The 17,743-nt window shown below is 39.5% G+C and overlaps 1 protein-coding gene across 2 annotated transcripts in view; it reads left to right on the top strand.

Moving 5' to 3' along the window:
- The window catches only part of LOC131685035 (uncharacterized), a 93,166-nt gene extending 80,742 nt beyond the window's left edge, over window positions 1-12,424 (top strand). For both annotated transcript variants that reach the window (XM_058968392.1, XM_058968391.1), the window contains exons 3-4: window positions 530-1,666; window positions 10,624-12,424. In XM_058968392.1, the coding sequence (XP_058824375.1) occupies window positions 530-1,666; window positions 10,624-11,521 (2,035 nt within the window). In that variant the 3' untranslated portion in view covers window positions 11,522-12,424. The remainder of the gene's footprint in view (window positions 1-529; window positions 1,667-10,623) is intronic.
- The last annotated feature ends 5,319 nt before the right edge of the window (window positions 12,425-17,743 follow it).

Below are 17,743 nucleotides of genomic sequence, written 5' to 3'. Positions count from 1 at the left end.
AATATCACCCTTTTCGTGATGTTAAAAGACTTCTCCAAACGGGCTATAAAAATGTAGCATGCAAAAATTTTGCACAAATTAGGTATAACTGCTGGAAACATGTTCTAGCTGTTGAATATCAAAAATTAGGATTTCGCATGAATTGTGCTATATTAATTGTTACCAAAGCACATGAGTAGTGTCTTTATTTAGTTCCTTTATGGCGAACTTTCCGTGAGTGACAGGAATCGACCTTTGCTTGAAACGATTTTTTTTGATATTGTACAGATTATCTAAAAAGTTTGATTTACTGTAAACCTTCGAAGCAACCATGCCTTAACCCCGGGGCGCAGAATGTAAAATAAATCAGTCTATTCTTCTTTCAAAGGAATAATAAAAATGATCAATACCCACAAAACACCACGATTGCATTTCGATACTTTACCTCAACCCCATTGCACAGAGCTATAAATATAAGCTAAAACAGATGTTCCTACAGATGCTAATTTAGCGACCGTTCTACATTTCGAATTTATTTTCCCACTTTCAGCGACCCGACCACGGACTACGATGCACTCAGCCCAGCCCTTTCCTCCCCTGGACCATCGATTAGCGAACGAGGCGGACAAAATTCGCCACCCCGATACATCAAACAGATCCATGCACCAATCCAGAAACCCCAACTACTGGTGCAACAATCTCCGCAACCGCTTGCCACTCCAACCGCCACGGCTCACCCGGTGGCAGCACCGACCAAAACGGAAAAGGTGTACCAAACCGTGAAGACCCTTTTAACTGGCACTTCCCCACATATCAAAAAGAACCCATCGAAAGATCAGCTACAAACGACACAGTTAACCAACGGAAAGGAAGTGAAAATCTACCGTGTTGCGCCGGCCAAAAGCGGCCAGACGGTAACCGTCGCGAACGGTACGAACGCCAACAAAAAAGTTACCCTCCAGTTGAAAAATGGCACGACGACCACCGTGCCAGGTAGAACCGGTGGGACTGTATTCATCAACAACAAAAATGTCGTTCTGACATCGACACCAGGCAATGGACAATCAGGCACCCGTAAAATTATTCGGGTTCAACAGCAGCAGCAGAATGGTCGCTCGATTCTTGTTCCGGTTTCGATTCAGGATCTTCGCACTATCAAAATTGTAAATTCTGCTAATCTAAAACCAAAATCGGCAAACATAAAGTTAGCCGCGGCCAATTTGCTTCAGCAATCGAAGCAAGGTTTGATCCAGAAGAACGTCGTCATGACCAAGGAACAGTTGATAGTGGACGATGGCGATGTAATGCAGAATTCCAGCGACAACGAGAGCTTCGTCTTCGAAGACATAATGCAGCAGAGCAATTCCGTCATAGAACGGGTCCAGAAACAGCAGCTGGTCAGTGATTCAGATGCCGAGCAGGACCTGGACGACGATTTGGATGGCGACGATGGTGACAGCATTGTCGGTGGAGGTAAAACCGCGTCCGGTGGCTATCAGAAACTCGTTCTTACTACGGAGGAGAAACGCCTGCTGGCGAAGGAGGGCATAAGTCTACCGACCAGCTATCCGCTAACCAAGCATGAAGAGCGAGAGCTCAAGCGAATTCGTCGCAAGATCCGCAACAAGATTTCCGCCCAGGACTCGCGCAAGAGGAAGAAGGAATACGTTGATGGGCTTGAAGAAAGGTAAGGTGTTTAAGTTTAGATGTGTAGCTTTTGTTGAAATTCTGTTTTGGGTCAGCTCGGAACTGTCAGCTGTTTACTTCAAGTATCATTAACTATCGTCAGGCTGGCAGGGTTGTAACATGAGGCCACACTATGTGACCCTGTGATACTGAACTTCTATCTATTACCTCCTCGTGATGTTAACCGGGGTACGAGCTACTTTATGCCGTTTCTGCTTGAACCCGTGGCTCAGCCGGGTTCTAACGCTTGCGTAAACCCTCCAACAACACAGGCCTTCGTGCCTTGTTTTGCTGTCTTCTGCAAACTTAGACACTAGAACCTCTAGAATAGTCTATTGAATAAGTCGGAATTCCGTCTTAGGGCGGGGTTAGTGCGCATACATTGTTACATTTCCTCCTTGTGTATCTCAAGTTTATGATTTTTTAGCATATTTGTCCGTGTTAAGTCAGACCGGACTAATACGCAAAATCTTAAAAAATGAGATAATGATAGCACTGGATAAAGAATTTCTTCAACTGCATTCGACTTTTACCAGATTTGAAATATGTTACAATCAGCAAGAGTTATGGCGAAAATTCATTTCAAAATGTAACGTAAAGAATGCTACGATTCAAACTTTAAACTTGTTTTTCTCGAAATCAATACAATGTCACTTAGGCCGGTCTGACTTAATACCGTCCATTTGTATCTTTGGCAAAATTGTTCAGGAGACCAAAACCTACAAGATGGTATACCGAATAGTGCTGAATTCTGCCGCTAGTAAGCGTGTTATTTTTGACCTAAGGTATCTCAAGTAACTGATTGCTTGGTTGGACAGTGTATTCGGCAAGGTTACAGTCATGTATTCTGCCACCAGACGGCGCTAGCAAGCTTGTCATTTTTTCAACCTGGTATATCTGAAGTTTCTGATTTTCAAACGCTCCATCTCTTCCAGCAATCGATATGCGCAAGGAGCCGATGCAAAAATGGGACAGAACACGAAGCCCCATAATTTTCGGTAGGAACTTCGTGCGGTGCACCTCCCCGGTGATCGCAAGTTGCAAAAAACAGAAGACCGGCTTTGACATCGCCTTTCACTGGTTGTCATCCACGAAGGTCCTCCGTAAAAAAAAGTTGGGTGGGTAATGTCAGAGACATAACCGGAGTGAAGTAAAATACGCTTCAGGCAGTTAATACGAATGCTACAATTTTGACTGTCTTCTGACCGAAATCCAAAATATTCCAAAGGATGTATCCTTATATGGTAACCCTGAAAAGAACATTTAATGAGAATGAAACAATTCATTTGACAATTGCAAAAAATCGGATATAGGGGAATTATGGTTAAAACCGACACCTTAAACTTAACACTTTTTCTAAGTTGCCACAAAACCAATAAAATTATAATTTTTATGCAGAATTCTTCTTCAGAAAATTCTTAACAAGACTTAATTTTTTCAGCGCTTTAAAAAATTAATTTCATTAAAAAATATTGGTTGTAAAACTTGGAAAACAAAGTGACTTTTTGTAAGCACTGCGGGTAAAACCGACACCCCATAGGGGTAAGATCGACACCCCCTTTAATTTATTTTCTCTCCGCTTTATTAAAATCTTTATCTTTATTAAAAATTAGATATATGCGTGATTAATAAAGTGTCAGTATGTATGATGCAAATATGTGCTTTTTATTGCTTCATCATGTAGTGAGGGGAAGAAAATTCGAAAGCGTAGTACTATAAATAAGAGTATTTTATGCTATAGGATTATTTATTGATATGAGTATTTCCAAATAATCCTTGCGCACATCATTGCAACCTCCAGTGTCATTTTATTTCATAAGAGAAGATTTTCAAGCGTTCTACGTTCTGCTAATTGGATTCATTCACTTATAAGTGACACACACACACTTCTTAGTAAAACTATCTTTTTCAAATTTGATTTTTCGGACTCTGATCATCAACGATCTATTGGAGTATACATAATATCATTGTCTCATTGTGATAAAATTCGTCTATGACAAACCAAGAGAACACTAGAAATTCGGTTTGATGACCTTTTTGCAGAAATAGCAAAAGCTTCGTTAGAATCAGATAAGCAAAAATTCCAATTTTTGATTTTTAAAGACTTACAAGAAATAAACACAATAAAAGTATTTCTGTGTATTTCTGCTAATACTATAGTGTTCTAATAGGCTAATTGAAGTGTCACAAAGATCCCCAGTATTTTGAAATGAATCGCAACTATACACAACCATCTTAACAGGGTGTCGGTTTTACCCTAACCATAGGGTGTCGGTTTTACCCCAACAGCACACATTTTTTTATGAAAGCAATTAAAAATATTGAATTTTTCAAACTCGTCTTCAATGCACCTAGTTGATTATAGGACAGGCCGATAATAATAGGTACTGAAAAATGGGGTGATTTGAAAAGCTTTCGTTCAGTTAAAACCTTAAAATCTACCAACGAAATTTTACATCCAGACGAGTATGAACGCTGCTGTCGAATATTTTGTTAATTTTTATGACATTCGGCGCACTAACGTAAATCCAATTTTTCTTCAAATGCTCTAAATAAACGTACTAATAATATTGTATCATTATGAAATGAATAAAAATTTGATTTCTAGGAAAAGTTGTGGGGTGTCGGTTTTACCCACAGTGTCGGTTTTTCCCACAATTCCCCTACTTGTATATATTTCTCTCTATTTTTACTTCATTTCGGTAATGTCTCTGACATTACACCTACCTAAATATAAAACAGAAAAATTGTTCTGAAAACCTAATAATTACATAACCTAAGGCGATTTAAAGCTACACTTTTGTGAAATCCCGACAGAAAACAAAAATATGTGTTTGTCCAACGAGCTTTCTGTCCCGTTGTTGTAGTGAATTATGCCCCGTTGTTATGGTGAAGTTTACCCCCGCACAACTGCGTTTTGCCCTACCCATTTTTCAAAGTGCAATTTTAAAACATTGCAACATTGTAAAAACATGTTTTTGAGCGTTTTGCAAAGCGTTATGATTACGATTACAGGGGAAATTGTTGGTTAAATGATATTAATTAAATTCTGTCAATTAATGTTCTATAGATAAGCTATGATCATATTTCCTTAGGCGGCGCGTTTTAGCCCATCTTTTCCTAAATAATATGCTGAAACCTTAAACAAGCAGGTTTTTAAGAGTGCATCAACCTGTTATACAATTAATCTGGTTTTGCGAATCGTTATTTAACTGTGTTTAAACATTGATGATACGTAAAACTTTTTCTCAGCTGGCCCCGAGGACCGAGTATTTTAAGTTTCCCCGAGTAGAGTAAAAATACTCTCTAAACTCATAAATAAGCTTTACGAAGTAACTCAACAGAAAATCATATCAGCATCCAATAAGCCAACACCATCTCCTTTATACAACGAAACAACTAGTGCTTATCAAATCGTCAATCGCGCCGCTTGCCAGAGGAAAACGAACCAAAGAGCACATGCCAGTTAACACTTCAATGTATACACCGCATTGCACTCTGGAATGCGCGCCATGGTGAATATATCTGTACACGCACCTGATGCCACATATAATTTAAAGAGCAAGAGAGCGCAGTTTTCTCGCACCAAACCACCCCACCGCCAATCCATTTATTCAACACCGAAAGAAACAGCTTTTTGCTTTTTCTGTGATGTGTCATCATTGTATCTTCTGTGTATGCATGAAACTGGCACACCAGTCATGGGATGTATTACCTACAACCGAAGAGTGCGAGCTGACATGAAACGCAGCAGCTGGTACGCCTGCAACGTCAGAACACAAACTAACGATTTTTTTTTCTTATGTTCCTTTTTTATACGTGTCGCAGTTCATTGGATGACAAAGGGGCAGTCCAATTAACGCTCGCTTTTCCTGGTCGAATTGTACCAATCATGGATCAGATAATTACTGCTTTCACAAAATCCATTATTTCCGTTATTATTAGTAATTGTACATTCTACGGAAAAGGGTACAACATTGTTGTACATATTTCCTATCAGGAAATTTCGGTAGGAAAATTTGAAACAGGGCCCCTATATTGAAACGTTAGAAGTATTGTACTTCAAAAAACATGGAACTTGTCCTTATTACACTTTCGAGACAAATGGAAGTTGATCAAATTTGGCCCTAGTTCTGACTTGGCCATTGACTCGTTCGATCAAGGCTGAAGAACCGACTCGCGCTGACCATAGATCGACACCAACTGGGACTTTTCCGCCATCTCTATGGCGATGAAGGGTGTCGATTTGAACTAGTTGGCAGCGGCCCTCGTAGCTGGACAGCGATTCATATGAACTTGCATTGAATACAATCGATTCGGCCGCAGCCGTTAATGTAGTGCATGTTTCAAATAATTGAACAATACTCCAAAGATGACCGTGCTAGGAAACAGTAAACTTTTAGGCAGAACGATTTGGTGGTCCCAGAGATGAAACCCACGTTGTGTGATACGCGATCAAAAAGTTGAGACGTGTTGCTTGAAAGTGAGTTTAGAATCTAACATCACTCCTAGATCATTTACGGAACATTCTCGCGTTCGGTTCTGAATTCTCCCTTCCTCGAGAAGGTGATTGCAGAACATTTCGCAGGATTACTAGTCATTCGATTATCGATACATCACTCACCAAAGACATCGAATTGTTTCTGCAGGTTAGGTGCTTCTCCCAAAATCTCGATATGGTTGAATATTTAGAGGTCATCCGCGGAAGACAAACGTAGTCCTTTGGATCTATTTCACATCGTTGAGGTTAAATAGGAAGATGAGTGGTCCAAGATGGTTTCCTTGCGGGAGTGATCCATCGAATCCATGGTTAGCTCTTTTGACGGTGGCGGTAATGTGTTTGATGCTGTCAAAAGCAGCAAACAGAACCGTGTAGGTAGCATCGATTTGCAAACCATCGACAACATATTCGTCATGGTCAATCGGCTAGGTATGAATTCACGCTGTTTTTTGAGATATATTGCTTGTTACTTAATCTGTCCATATTTTTCCGATAACGCGCATTATGTTGGTTTCTTATAACAAATATTCAGCCGTTGACAGATCGCACGATCTTGGCAGCCTGTTGTACCAAAATGAGCATACCAAAAGTCACAAAACGATCGCGAAAGACGATTTTTAATCGAATCGATTGAAATTCTCCCTTTTTCCACTCTATCCACATCACGCTGGGGCCAAAACTCTTCAGGATCAATGCCATCGATGTTCTGGATAAATTATAATCAGTAATCATAGTACGGTAGCGCAGCCCGTTGACCGTGAAGTTTACCCCTGCCTGCCCCATTTTTAAACAAATAAATACCAATGACGCCGTGGTCACACACTTGTTTGCAGAATCAGTAATGACTTCTAAACTCAGTTTTGACACGAGCTGATTGATGAAAGTCGATTTGAGTTTATTCGGTACGAAATATGTCCATAGGACGAAGAATGGAAAACTCGGTTGGCCGACCATGAACACCAAAGACATTCCGTAATTTCCTAAGTATTTTAGTACAATACATGAAGCATTTTAATGGGAGCGGGCCATTTGGCATAAAGTCATTTAGCATAAGGTCATTTTGCATAATGGACATTTGGCATAACGGTTATTTGGCATAATGGTCATTTGGCATAATTTGGAGAATTGGTCACACTGAAGGTCATTTGGCATAATGGTCACATGGCATAATTTTAAAAAATTGATTACGATGAAGGTCATTTAGCATAACGGCCATTTGGCATAATGGTTATTTGGCATAATTTGGAGAATTCGTCACACTGAGGGTCACTTGGCATAAGGGACATTTGGCATAATTTTGAGAATTGATCACACTGAAGGTCATTTGGCATAATGGTCACATGGCATAATTTTAAAAAATTGATTACAATGAAGGTCATTTAGCATAACGGCCATTTAGCATAATAGTTATTTGGCATAATTTGGAGAATTGGTCACACTGAGGGTCATTTGGCATAATGGACATTTGGCATAATTTTGAGAAAATTGATCACACTGAAGGTCATTTGGCAGAACGGTCATTTGGCATAATGGTCACATGGCATAATTTTGAAAATTGATTACTATGAAGGTCATTTAGCATAACGGCCATTTGGCATAATTGTCACTTGGCATAATTTTGAGAATTAATCACAATGAAGGTCATTTGGCATAACAGATATTTGGCATAACAGTCACTTGGCATAACGGACATTTGCCGTAACGGACATTTGGCATAACGGATAAATTTGCTAAGTGATCTCACTGAAAGTCATTTGGCATAACATACGAATATGTAGTTTATCAGGAAAATGACCCATAAGGTTAAAGCTACACTAAACAATAGTAATGTGTTGTTATCCATTACCTAATATTGATTATATTTCGAGTGAATTTTTAACATTTTATAACTGATTTTGCCTTCTTTTAAATATGAGCAGTTCTTTTGAGTTTCATTTTTAAAATTTTTGTGCTTGTTCATACTTGCAATTATGGATTCTTTGGTATGACATACGTTTTAGTATAGTATAGAGTAGAACTGCGCTCCACCCGACGTATGTTTTGTTTTGGCTATTATTATTATGATCGCCAGTGAGTTTTGGTTTTCCCTCTAATGCTTCAATAATTAAAATTATCCTTATGTCATGAGCTGTTCTTTCGAATTATATACTTTATCATTTGTGGATTTCGTCATGTTTTCAAACGATCGTTTATTGAATGAACTTACAAATATTCAACCGTCTGTTGTTACACTGCTCTAGCACTTGGGTCGAAGCCAGTGTAATGCAGCCTTGCCGCATAACCGAGACCAAGGATCCGAAGCAGAGCAAAGCCGCTGAGGATCCGCTGGGCGAGGTGGTCGCCGACCCGCCGTCGGAAGCGGCGGCCCCTCGCAAGCAAACCTGTGATCCACTTGTTTGCCCGGATTACTCAAACATAAGGGCTATAAATTAGTTTAAGTCCGACGGACCGACAGCGATGTCGGACAGCACACGACTTGAAGCGATGTGGCGCAGCCACATTAGCCGTAAACCGTTTTTATTAATTGGTAAAGAAGTACTATTGGTAAACAAACTCATTTAAAGTCATTTAAATATTTAGGTTGTTGTCACTGTGCTCAAACATTTGAGCTACATACCAGCTGCTTACATCTGCATAACTAACTTTTCCTCGAACGATGAACGTTAATGCTAACATACTATCAAAATATATAATACATAATACATACAAGAAAGGATATACTCAAAAAACATTCTGGTAATCAATAACTTTATCACTGCATATACCTATGCCAAACGACCGGTATGCTAAATTACTGTTTTCCTTAACATAAAAATATTTGTAAGGAAAGACCTTCAGCAGTAGCACCGCTCAAAATTATGCCAAATTACCTGACTTCTCACAGGGAATTATGTGTTGGAATTATGAAATTGGAATTTTTGCTTATCTGATTCTATCGAAGCTGTTGCCATTTCTGCAAAAAGCTCATCAAACCGAATTTCTAGTGTTCTCTTGGTTTGTCATAGACGAACTTTATCACAATGAGACAATGATCTTATGTATACCCCAATAGATCATTGATGAACAGAGTCCGAAAAATCAAATCTAAAAAAGATAGTTTTACTAAGAAGTGTGTGTGTCACTTATAAGTGAATGAATCCAATTAGCAGAACGTAGAACGCTTGCAAATCTTCTCTTACGAAATAGTATGACACTGGAGGTTGCAACGATGTGCGCAAGGATTATTTGGAAATACTCATCAATAAATAACCCTATAGCATAAAATACTCTTATTTATAGTACTACGCTTTCGAACTTTCTTCCCCTCACTACATGATGAAGCAATAAAAAGCACATATTTGCATCATACATACTCACACTTTATTATTCACGCATATATCTCATTTTTAATAAAGATAAAGATTTTAATAAAATGGAGAGAAAATAAATTAAAGGGGGTGTCGATCTTACCCCTATAGGGTGTCGGTTTTACCCGCAGTGCCCACACTTTGTTTTCCAAGTTTTACAACCGATATTTTTTAATGAAATTAATTTTTTGAAGCGCTGAAAAAATTAAGTCTTGTTGAGAATTTTCTGAAGAAGAATTCTGCATAAAAACTATAATTTTTTTGGTTTTGTGGCAACTTAGAAAAATTGTTAAGCTTAAGGTGTCGGTTTTAACCATAATTCCCCTACTCTGGCTGCTTACCTACGTCCAGGTGCGCGGCTGCGGTAACCAGATTGCTTCCGCCAACTGGAACTTCTGCTGAGCCGGTAGCTGAGTCCCGATGCTTGGAGTAGGACACTTTTCGGAAAAGGAGCCCTGCAATATTTCACGTGTCATCATAAAATCTATAATCGCTGTGATTTACTCACTTCTCTTGGAAGGAAGTATGGATATAGTTATCGCAGAAAGTTTGACGATGTTCCACTTTCAAGCTGGCACGTGGCCCTTGTGGAGATCGATACAGGCTTAACTTTACTTTGCATAATATGTGTGTTGTAGATGTTCAATTTGAGTTAACATCTAATCAAATAATTTAACTGCTACATGCTTTGAATAGAGATAGCAGACACTGCTACTTACTACTGCTTGATTATACCATATTCCCTAATTACACACGCATCATTACCTTGACCGCTTTTATAGGGTTTTGGGCAACGCTGGACCCAATTGTTTGGATTCTTTCAATCACAAGCGGGGTGGCTTTCTATATGAAATACAAGTGAGAGCAGACAAGTAACTTAATACGGGAAAGGTTCAGTACTGCCACCCTGAAATGAACGCAAATATCGAAAGGGGAGGGGATATTTACGGGAGGGAAATATTGATGTTCGAAACTGAATAAATTACTACATTATGATGTATATTACTTAGAAACAATCTTAAACTTTCCTCAATCCAATTCACATTATAAATCTACGATCTCTTATTTTAAAAAATTTACTATTCTAAACAAACCGTATCCCACCCACAGGGTCAAACAGTGCACCGAGGAGAACCAGACGCTGCTGAAGCGCATCAAGATCCTCCAGAGCCAGAATCACGATCTCATGAGCCAGATGAAGAAGATCCAGTCGCTGCTAACCAAAGGCACCGGCAAGACCACACAGCCGGCCACCTGTCTGATGGTGTTGCTGCTCAGCATGGCCCTGGTGGCGGTGCCGAATCTGAATCTCGGTGGTTCCCACCAGCAGCAGAACATCCAGGATTCGATCGAGATGGCCGAGCTGCTGCAGGATACCGCTATCGACAAGACGCAGGTTCAAACGGCAGCCCAAAATCGGCGCTCGCTTCTGTTCGACACCAAGGAACAGCTGGGTGATGCACTGGTTGATGAAGAAATGAGCTTCGATGAAATCATGGCGTTCAACGTGAATTCGTTGATTGCCAGCGAGCATGACTATTCCTCCGAGGGGGAACCAAAGGCAAAGCGGGCAAAGACCCACTCGCTGGTGGAATACGACGTGGACGACGATGTTTGGAATGGAAGCAGCAAAATTCGCATCAAACAGGAAACCGAAGAGTTTAATCAGAAGACACAAAAAACTCAGGACACGTTTGAACAGAAAATGAACCATTTAAACACAGGATATAACATAAAAACGGAACATAGTGAGGTAATCATTGATCGTGAATTGCTAGAATCCATGTCCAATAAAGGCAAAGAAGATTTGTATGGTAACTTTAATCTGGACACATTTGCACGTTCCCCTGGTTTGGCTACTAAAGATGGACAGAGCATTGAGTTGCTGGCTGCAGGTACCGGTTCGCTTTCATCGGCGGCAGCTAACAGTGTCGAAGAGGTAGGTAGGAAATTGAATGCTTCGCAACAGATTCAACAACAAAATAACAAAAGAAAGCTCCTTCTTTAAGAAAAAATCGAACTATTTGCATTCATCTAGAGACTTTCGTTGGGCTGTTATTGCATGTGTAAATATAAAATTAATTAAGGATTACATCTAACCATAAGCATTACAAGAAAAAGAGATCATTAAGTTTCTCTAGATTTTAAAGCGATGCAATCAATTGAAAATTGATTGCATTTTGCTCTTTTAAATCGCTCCATATGGTTTACATGCGAATTAATTTAAACAATTCAACTCTACTTCGGTGTTGTGCTCTTTTGTTCTATTCTTTTTTTCGAAAGGAACAAAAGAGCACAATAATGATTATTAACCTTCAAGAAAATATTACACTTTTAGTATTGAGACGTACTGGTATCTATTTGATTTGTTTCCACTTAGGTCGTAGAAAATTCACACTCTGTTATAAATTTTTAGTGCTGTTTATACCTATTTTAGTTATATGAACCACTTGTGCAATTTCGTTTCCCCTAATACAGGTAGTGCCGTAAATTAGATCTTTAAAAATGTTTAGCTCGTCAGGAAAATTTCTGTTTCTCAACGTTATTCTACCACCACACACTACACTTAGTCTAGTAGCAACTTTATGGAACGTTAAACGCACGGGATATATCTTTAATTAGGATAATTCTTAAGAATTTAGCCACAGAGTTGAGACCCAACAGCATCTCTTATTATGAATACATACGGTTTTGTCTACGTATAAAAACGATCAATTTCTGGCACCATCGTCCATTGTGTAAAAAAAACAATAGAACCTAATTGAAAATAACTAATGGTTGCAACAGCAACTTACCTAAACTTGGTCTCCATATGATGTTTATAAAATAAATGCTATATGAAAAGATGTAAGGCGTATACTTGTAACCACACACACATACTATTCTAATATATTGCTGTATATAAACAGTAGCTACTATGCAAGTTGTTGTGCGCACATATCCGATTATCCATTTTCATTATCACCAATCTCGATCAAATTATAGTGTTTGTCTTTGCCCTCGTATAACTAACCTTTCCTTATTTACCAATGTATGTTTAAAAGTCGTCTCCTCTTCATTCGGTTTATAGTCGTTCGCGCTAGCCTTCCAGACCTCCAAGACATCGCAAACTACGCTTTTAATTAGATCGAGTGGGAGGCTAAGCCATGGGCCCATTTAGCTAAATCTTGTTGTTTTTGAATCACCGTGCGAAAATGCATGCGCTCTCCGGTAACAAATGTAGCAAAAAGTTATTTTAAATCAATAAAAGACAGTGCTGGTTCAGCTATTTTTTAAAAAAATGTTTATAGTCATAAGCATCCCAAATATCTAAGAATACTGATGTCATCTGCTCTTTGCTAGCAAACTATTTGAATTTATGTTGATCTGGAGCCCTTATCTTAGTTAAGTCTCCTAGTGACTAGAGGGAAATTTTCATCCAAAGACATCCTGTGAATAATATATTCCATGGTTTGGCCTCTAGTGAATTAAGTTCACGTTTTTGGCGTTTCCGACCACTGTGCGTTGCAGACAGCGTGTGCAGTGCTTTATGGGCACACCTATGACCGCGCTTCCCATGAGCGTTTTGGCAGCTCAGAAGCTGTCCTTCCATATTGCTCATTATTGCTATGCACATCCATGCATACAGGCATACATAAGGATTTACATTCATACATACATACATACATATCTATTATTTGGCAAAGGGTTAGAGCTTGTAACGTCGCATCATTTAGTCTGTGTTATCCTATAGAAAATCATCCTACCAGCGCCTTGGGTTCAACGCCATATTGGCAAATTTCGCATTGAAGTCGCTTCTGCCTCTTCCTAATCTCCTTTTTGTTTCCTAGGTCCGAAGCGGATCAATCGACTTTTAATTGACACGGTAAACATACTAGCAGTATTAGTTCTTCCTTGCGAATACTTTTTCCTACAACTGTGATGTTTCATCTATCTTATAACAGAATCCCTGTTCTAGTCAATATACGTATTCATTACATTATGGACCAGGCAAATCCTCAATTTTTTTCTGTTATGCTATTAGATATTTTAGGGTTTCACAAAAAGAATTTGCCCATAAAGGACATAAGAAATATTTATACACTATTCCCCATAAAGTTTACTCAAACCTATTGTCCCCTGGTTCGACTCGAACAGACCACACCGACCCGAAAGGGCTGCTTATCATTTCTGAGAGCCGGTGGCCTTGGTCGAGTTAAATGATCATAAGAACAAGTCCTGAATAATTAACTATGCCTTAGGTGCCAGGCCTACATTCCTTTGCTGAACTAGCCTTATATCCACGGTCAAAAAAATCTAGTAGGATCCACATGTTCCCCACCCAAGCGAATTGATCAACTTGCAAGTAGGAGCACATATCTACCAACTAGCCAAGAATACTTCCGAACCAATGCGAATGGATCATGTCAGTCGAAGGCCACAGGCCCAGAGTCATCACGTACAGATCCTGAAATTAGATGTTTTAGTGCTACTTACAAATTTCATTTGAATGGTAGTATGTGTCTCATCCCCTCTAATAAAATTCGATTACCGCTGCTCATCTCTTCCAGCATTTCGACGCCGTCGGTCGACCATCTCATAGAAGCGATCTCTTTCATCGAATCTTCAATTTCCGTTGGAACTCGTGTATGAGACGCTCAAGGAGTTCTACAAGCTCGAATATCAACTATCTGAAGCGAAAAAGACGTTATTTATATAATTATTCAAATATTCCCTAATCCTATAATCAACTAAGGCTGCCTTTCGATTCTAATGCAGAAACGCTAATGATGTGACCATCAAGAATACTTCAGACAACCTTAATTGACCCCCTTGACACCAGTTTGGCCTTACCAAGCCGTAACGCGGGGGGCGGCGTGAAAACAGCCGAATAGAGGTTGAGAACTTGAAGATCAGATCAGATGCTACTCCAAATGTATGTGGTATCCAAGATTGACTTGGATAGTTCCATCGAACCTAGTTTGCATACCTTACATAACTAGGCTCACTGTTCTCCATTCACCAACAGGAAGTATTCCAAAATGTTATCAAAAGTCATTTTGATTCCAAGTTCCATCTGGCTTCAAAGCACTCATGTTTCTCACGTTCTTTTGGGTATAGGTAGACCGAAATCAGTAAAAATCTCCAGGCCAAAGTCTCACCAGGGGTGAGCCGGACAGCTTCGGAAAGTAAGCGATGTTGGAAACGAAAATGAAGAGCTTGATTTAAACTAATATAAGAAAGGTGCAAACCAAAATGCACGAAAAGGCACTTTTTGTACTGTCTATGCTATGCACAATAAAGCTAAAAAGTTTTGGTGCGTGGCACTCTAGAACACTATGAATAGGGTAAGCTTACTTTATCATGTTTTTTTTACTTTTTCCATACAAAAATCAGCAAAAAAAATTTTATGGTTCTCTAAGGGGTCCGTGGTACGAAAAAGGTCCAGAACCGCTACTAGGACATCCTCTCGTGTAAATATTTAGAACATAAAGCTTATTATTTCTATTGCTATCATTTACATAAGGTTGGCCAAAATATTTTCGCAAATTGAGAGAACTGCGTATTACCTGGGATTGAGCCATTATGTGATATTGTAAATATATAGAGTACTGATCCAAAAGGTTACAATAGAAATAATAAATTTATTTTCTAAATATTTACAAGAGATGGGTTCCTAACACATTACAATATATTGCAATAATTTCACATAAGGTCTATTTACTGTTTTGGTAATAAGCGAAACCATTTCAGATAGTTTGTTTAACATTCGACATGTACAATATCACATATGGTTACAGTACTGGATATTGTTCTTCTGTAATTTAACAATTCGATTCGTCGTTATTATAGGGGATATTGTAGAACTATTGTTATATTCATTGAATAAAATCAAAGTTCAATTTTTTTTATCCCTTTATGGGCAGCTAGGGCCGAGGGTGGTGGCTAACGGGTTTCATACATCCTTGACCTGACGGACAAAGCTATGGTGCCTTGAACACAGGCAACGCAGATCCAAGGCCATCATTGAAATGATAAGTTCTGCGTTTGAGATGTACTTCCCCCGGTTGCCAGACGAATACCTGTAATTATTACTTGTTGCTTTGTATGTATGAATCTAATGTTCAGTCCTGGGTGGTGTATGCGTGGAAGGTGTGGTTTTTAGCGTTCGAGTCCAGGAGTGCATATCTGTCTGGGTTAGCGTGGGCGCTTACTAATTGTGTAATAGTGTGATCGCTAAAGGCTCGAGCATTTGAATGCTAGCGTGTCTCTAACTTTGCGTGTATAGATTCGATTTTAGATTCGTGTGGCCATTCGCATATTCACGTGTATTCTTGAACGATCGCGCGCGGACCGTGAATATGATAATTAATTTTTAGTGTATGGTAGAAGAACGTGTTGTTTGGTGAATATGCACTATTCATTGCATCATTCTTGATTGGTCCAACTGAAGGCATGAGTCGAGAGTAGAGAATTCCGAACGTAGCAGGTCTTTGATCGCGCGAGTGGTGGGTTAATGCTTGAGACCGCGGTTGTAAAGTTATAGGTGCTGAAAAGTTCACTTAAGTAAGGGGGTGTTTAAATGTTGGCGAAATTGCGAGCGTAGGTGTGTGTGGATGATTGAAATTGTAATGTAAATTCGCGTTTTTGGCCAGGTTTGTGTTATCGCGAAAGTTAGGGGCGTTTGTGCGCTTTGGATATGAGTGTATATGGGAGAATATGCTATTGATTGTGTTAGTGAGTATGAGTATGAACCTAACTTAAGATATAGTAATAAAAGGAAAAATAACATGCCGAATGTTTCTTTTTTTAGGTCACTAACCGTGCATTGCAGAATGTCCGAAAACTCTGAATTAGGCCTCGTCGAGTCCAGTCTGTCCGTCTCGTCCTGTCGTGTCTGTGGTTTCCAGGTTACATGCATTCACCAAATGAGACTAGCTTATGTCAGCTTACTTGTGCACTGGTTTCGTAGACTCGAGGCGATCATCGAAATGATAGATCCTACGAGTGAATGCACTTTGCCTAGTCACCTGTCAAGCATTTGTGTATTTGTGTAAGTTGAGATATGTGTGGAGCCTGTAAATAATATTTTAATGCGAATAATAATTTATACGTTAAAATAAGAAATGTGTTATATACTACTTGCAGTTTGTTGATCGTTCCTACTTATCTGATTCCATCGAGTATGAGAATACATCTCCATTGTTCTAAAACCTGGCGGCGTCTGATGGCAGAGAAGAATCATTGTTGGCAGCAATGTTGCTCTTCTTGGATGTATGAGCTCGAAAAGGTCATCACAAGAATATAACGCATGAGACCGAAAATAAATAAAAATAAAATAAAGAGAAGAGTTAGTATTGTTATAGAGTATTAATAATATTCCGATTTTTTTTCGAGAGCTGTCCTACTGGAGCTGTAGAGTTAATTGATTCAATTAAGGCGTGGACCTAGACTTCTGGAATCGAGGATAGAGACTTCCGGACGTGAACGATTCATGAATGCGCGAGCGCGGGGGACTGTAGGTTCTCGCTTGAGACTGCGTTTGAGTGATTACAAGTGCTGAGACGTTCATATTATCACCGGGATGTTTGTCGCGTGTATGTGACTTTGTGTGTATACATTCGATTTTTATGTAGTTTAGTGGATATGACCATTATATTTTTGATTGGTCCACCTGAAGGCATTGGACTTATGCTACTAGGGCCGAGAATAGGGGATTCCGGACGAAACCGATTCATGATCGCGCGAACACGGGCATTTGGAGGTTCACTCTCGAGACCGGGATTGTTAATTTATAAGTGCTAAACCATTCACTTAGTCACCGGGGTGTTATACTTTCTATGAGATCGTGGGTGTGGTCGTGCGTGAATGATCGCGAAGGACTCGAGCGGTTGTATGTGGACGTTTTTGTCGCGTGTGCTAGTAAGTATGTAACTTCGCGTGGACACATTATTTTTATAAGCGTGTGGCCATTCGCATGTTCGCGTATTCTTCAATGATTGCGCGTGGACGTCTTGTCTAGTTTTTATTTCTATTGGTCCAACTAAAGGCATGAATTTGGGCTGCTAGGATCAAGGGCGGAGACTTCCGGACGTGACCGATTCATGATTGCGCGAGCTTAGGTTCTTAGGTTCCAACGTTCACCCAATTAATCGTGGTGTTTGAATATTGGCGATATCGCGGGCGTTCGTATTTGTGACCAGGTAGGTTTGTGTTATCGCGTAGGCCACGTTTGTACGTTTGGAATGAG

This window comes from Topomyia yanbarensis, chromosome 2 (assembly GCF_030247195.1).
Source record: "Topomyia yanbarensis strain Yona2022 chromosome 2, ASM3024719v1, whole genome shotgun sequence".
NCBI classification, from domain to species: Eukaryota; Metazoa; Arthropoda; class Insecta; order Diptera; family Culicidae; genus Topomyia; species Topomyia yanbarensis.
This window is presented reverse-complemented; position numbering and strand designations above follow the sequence as displayed.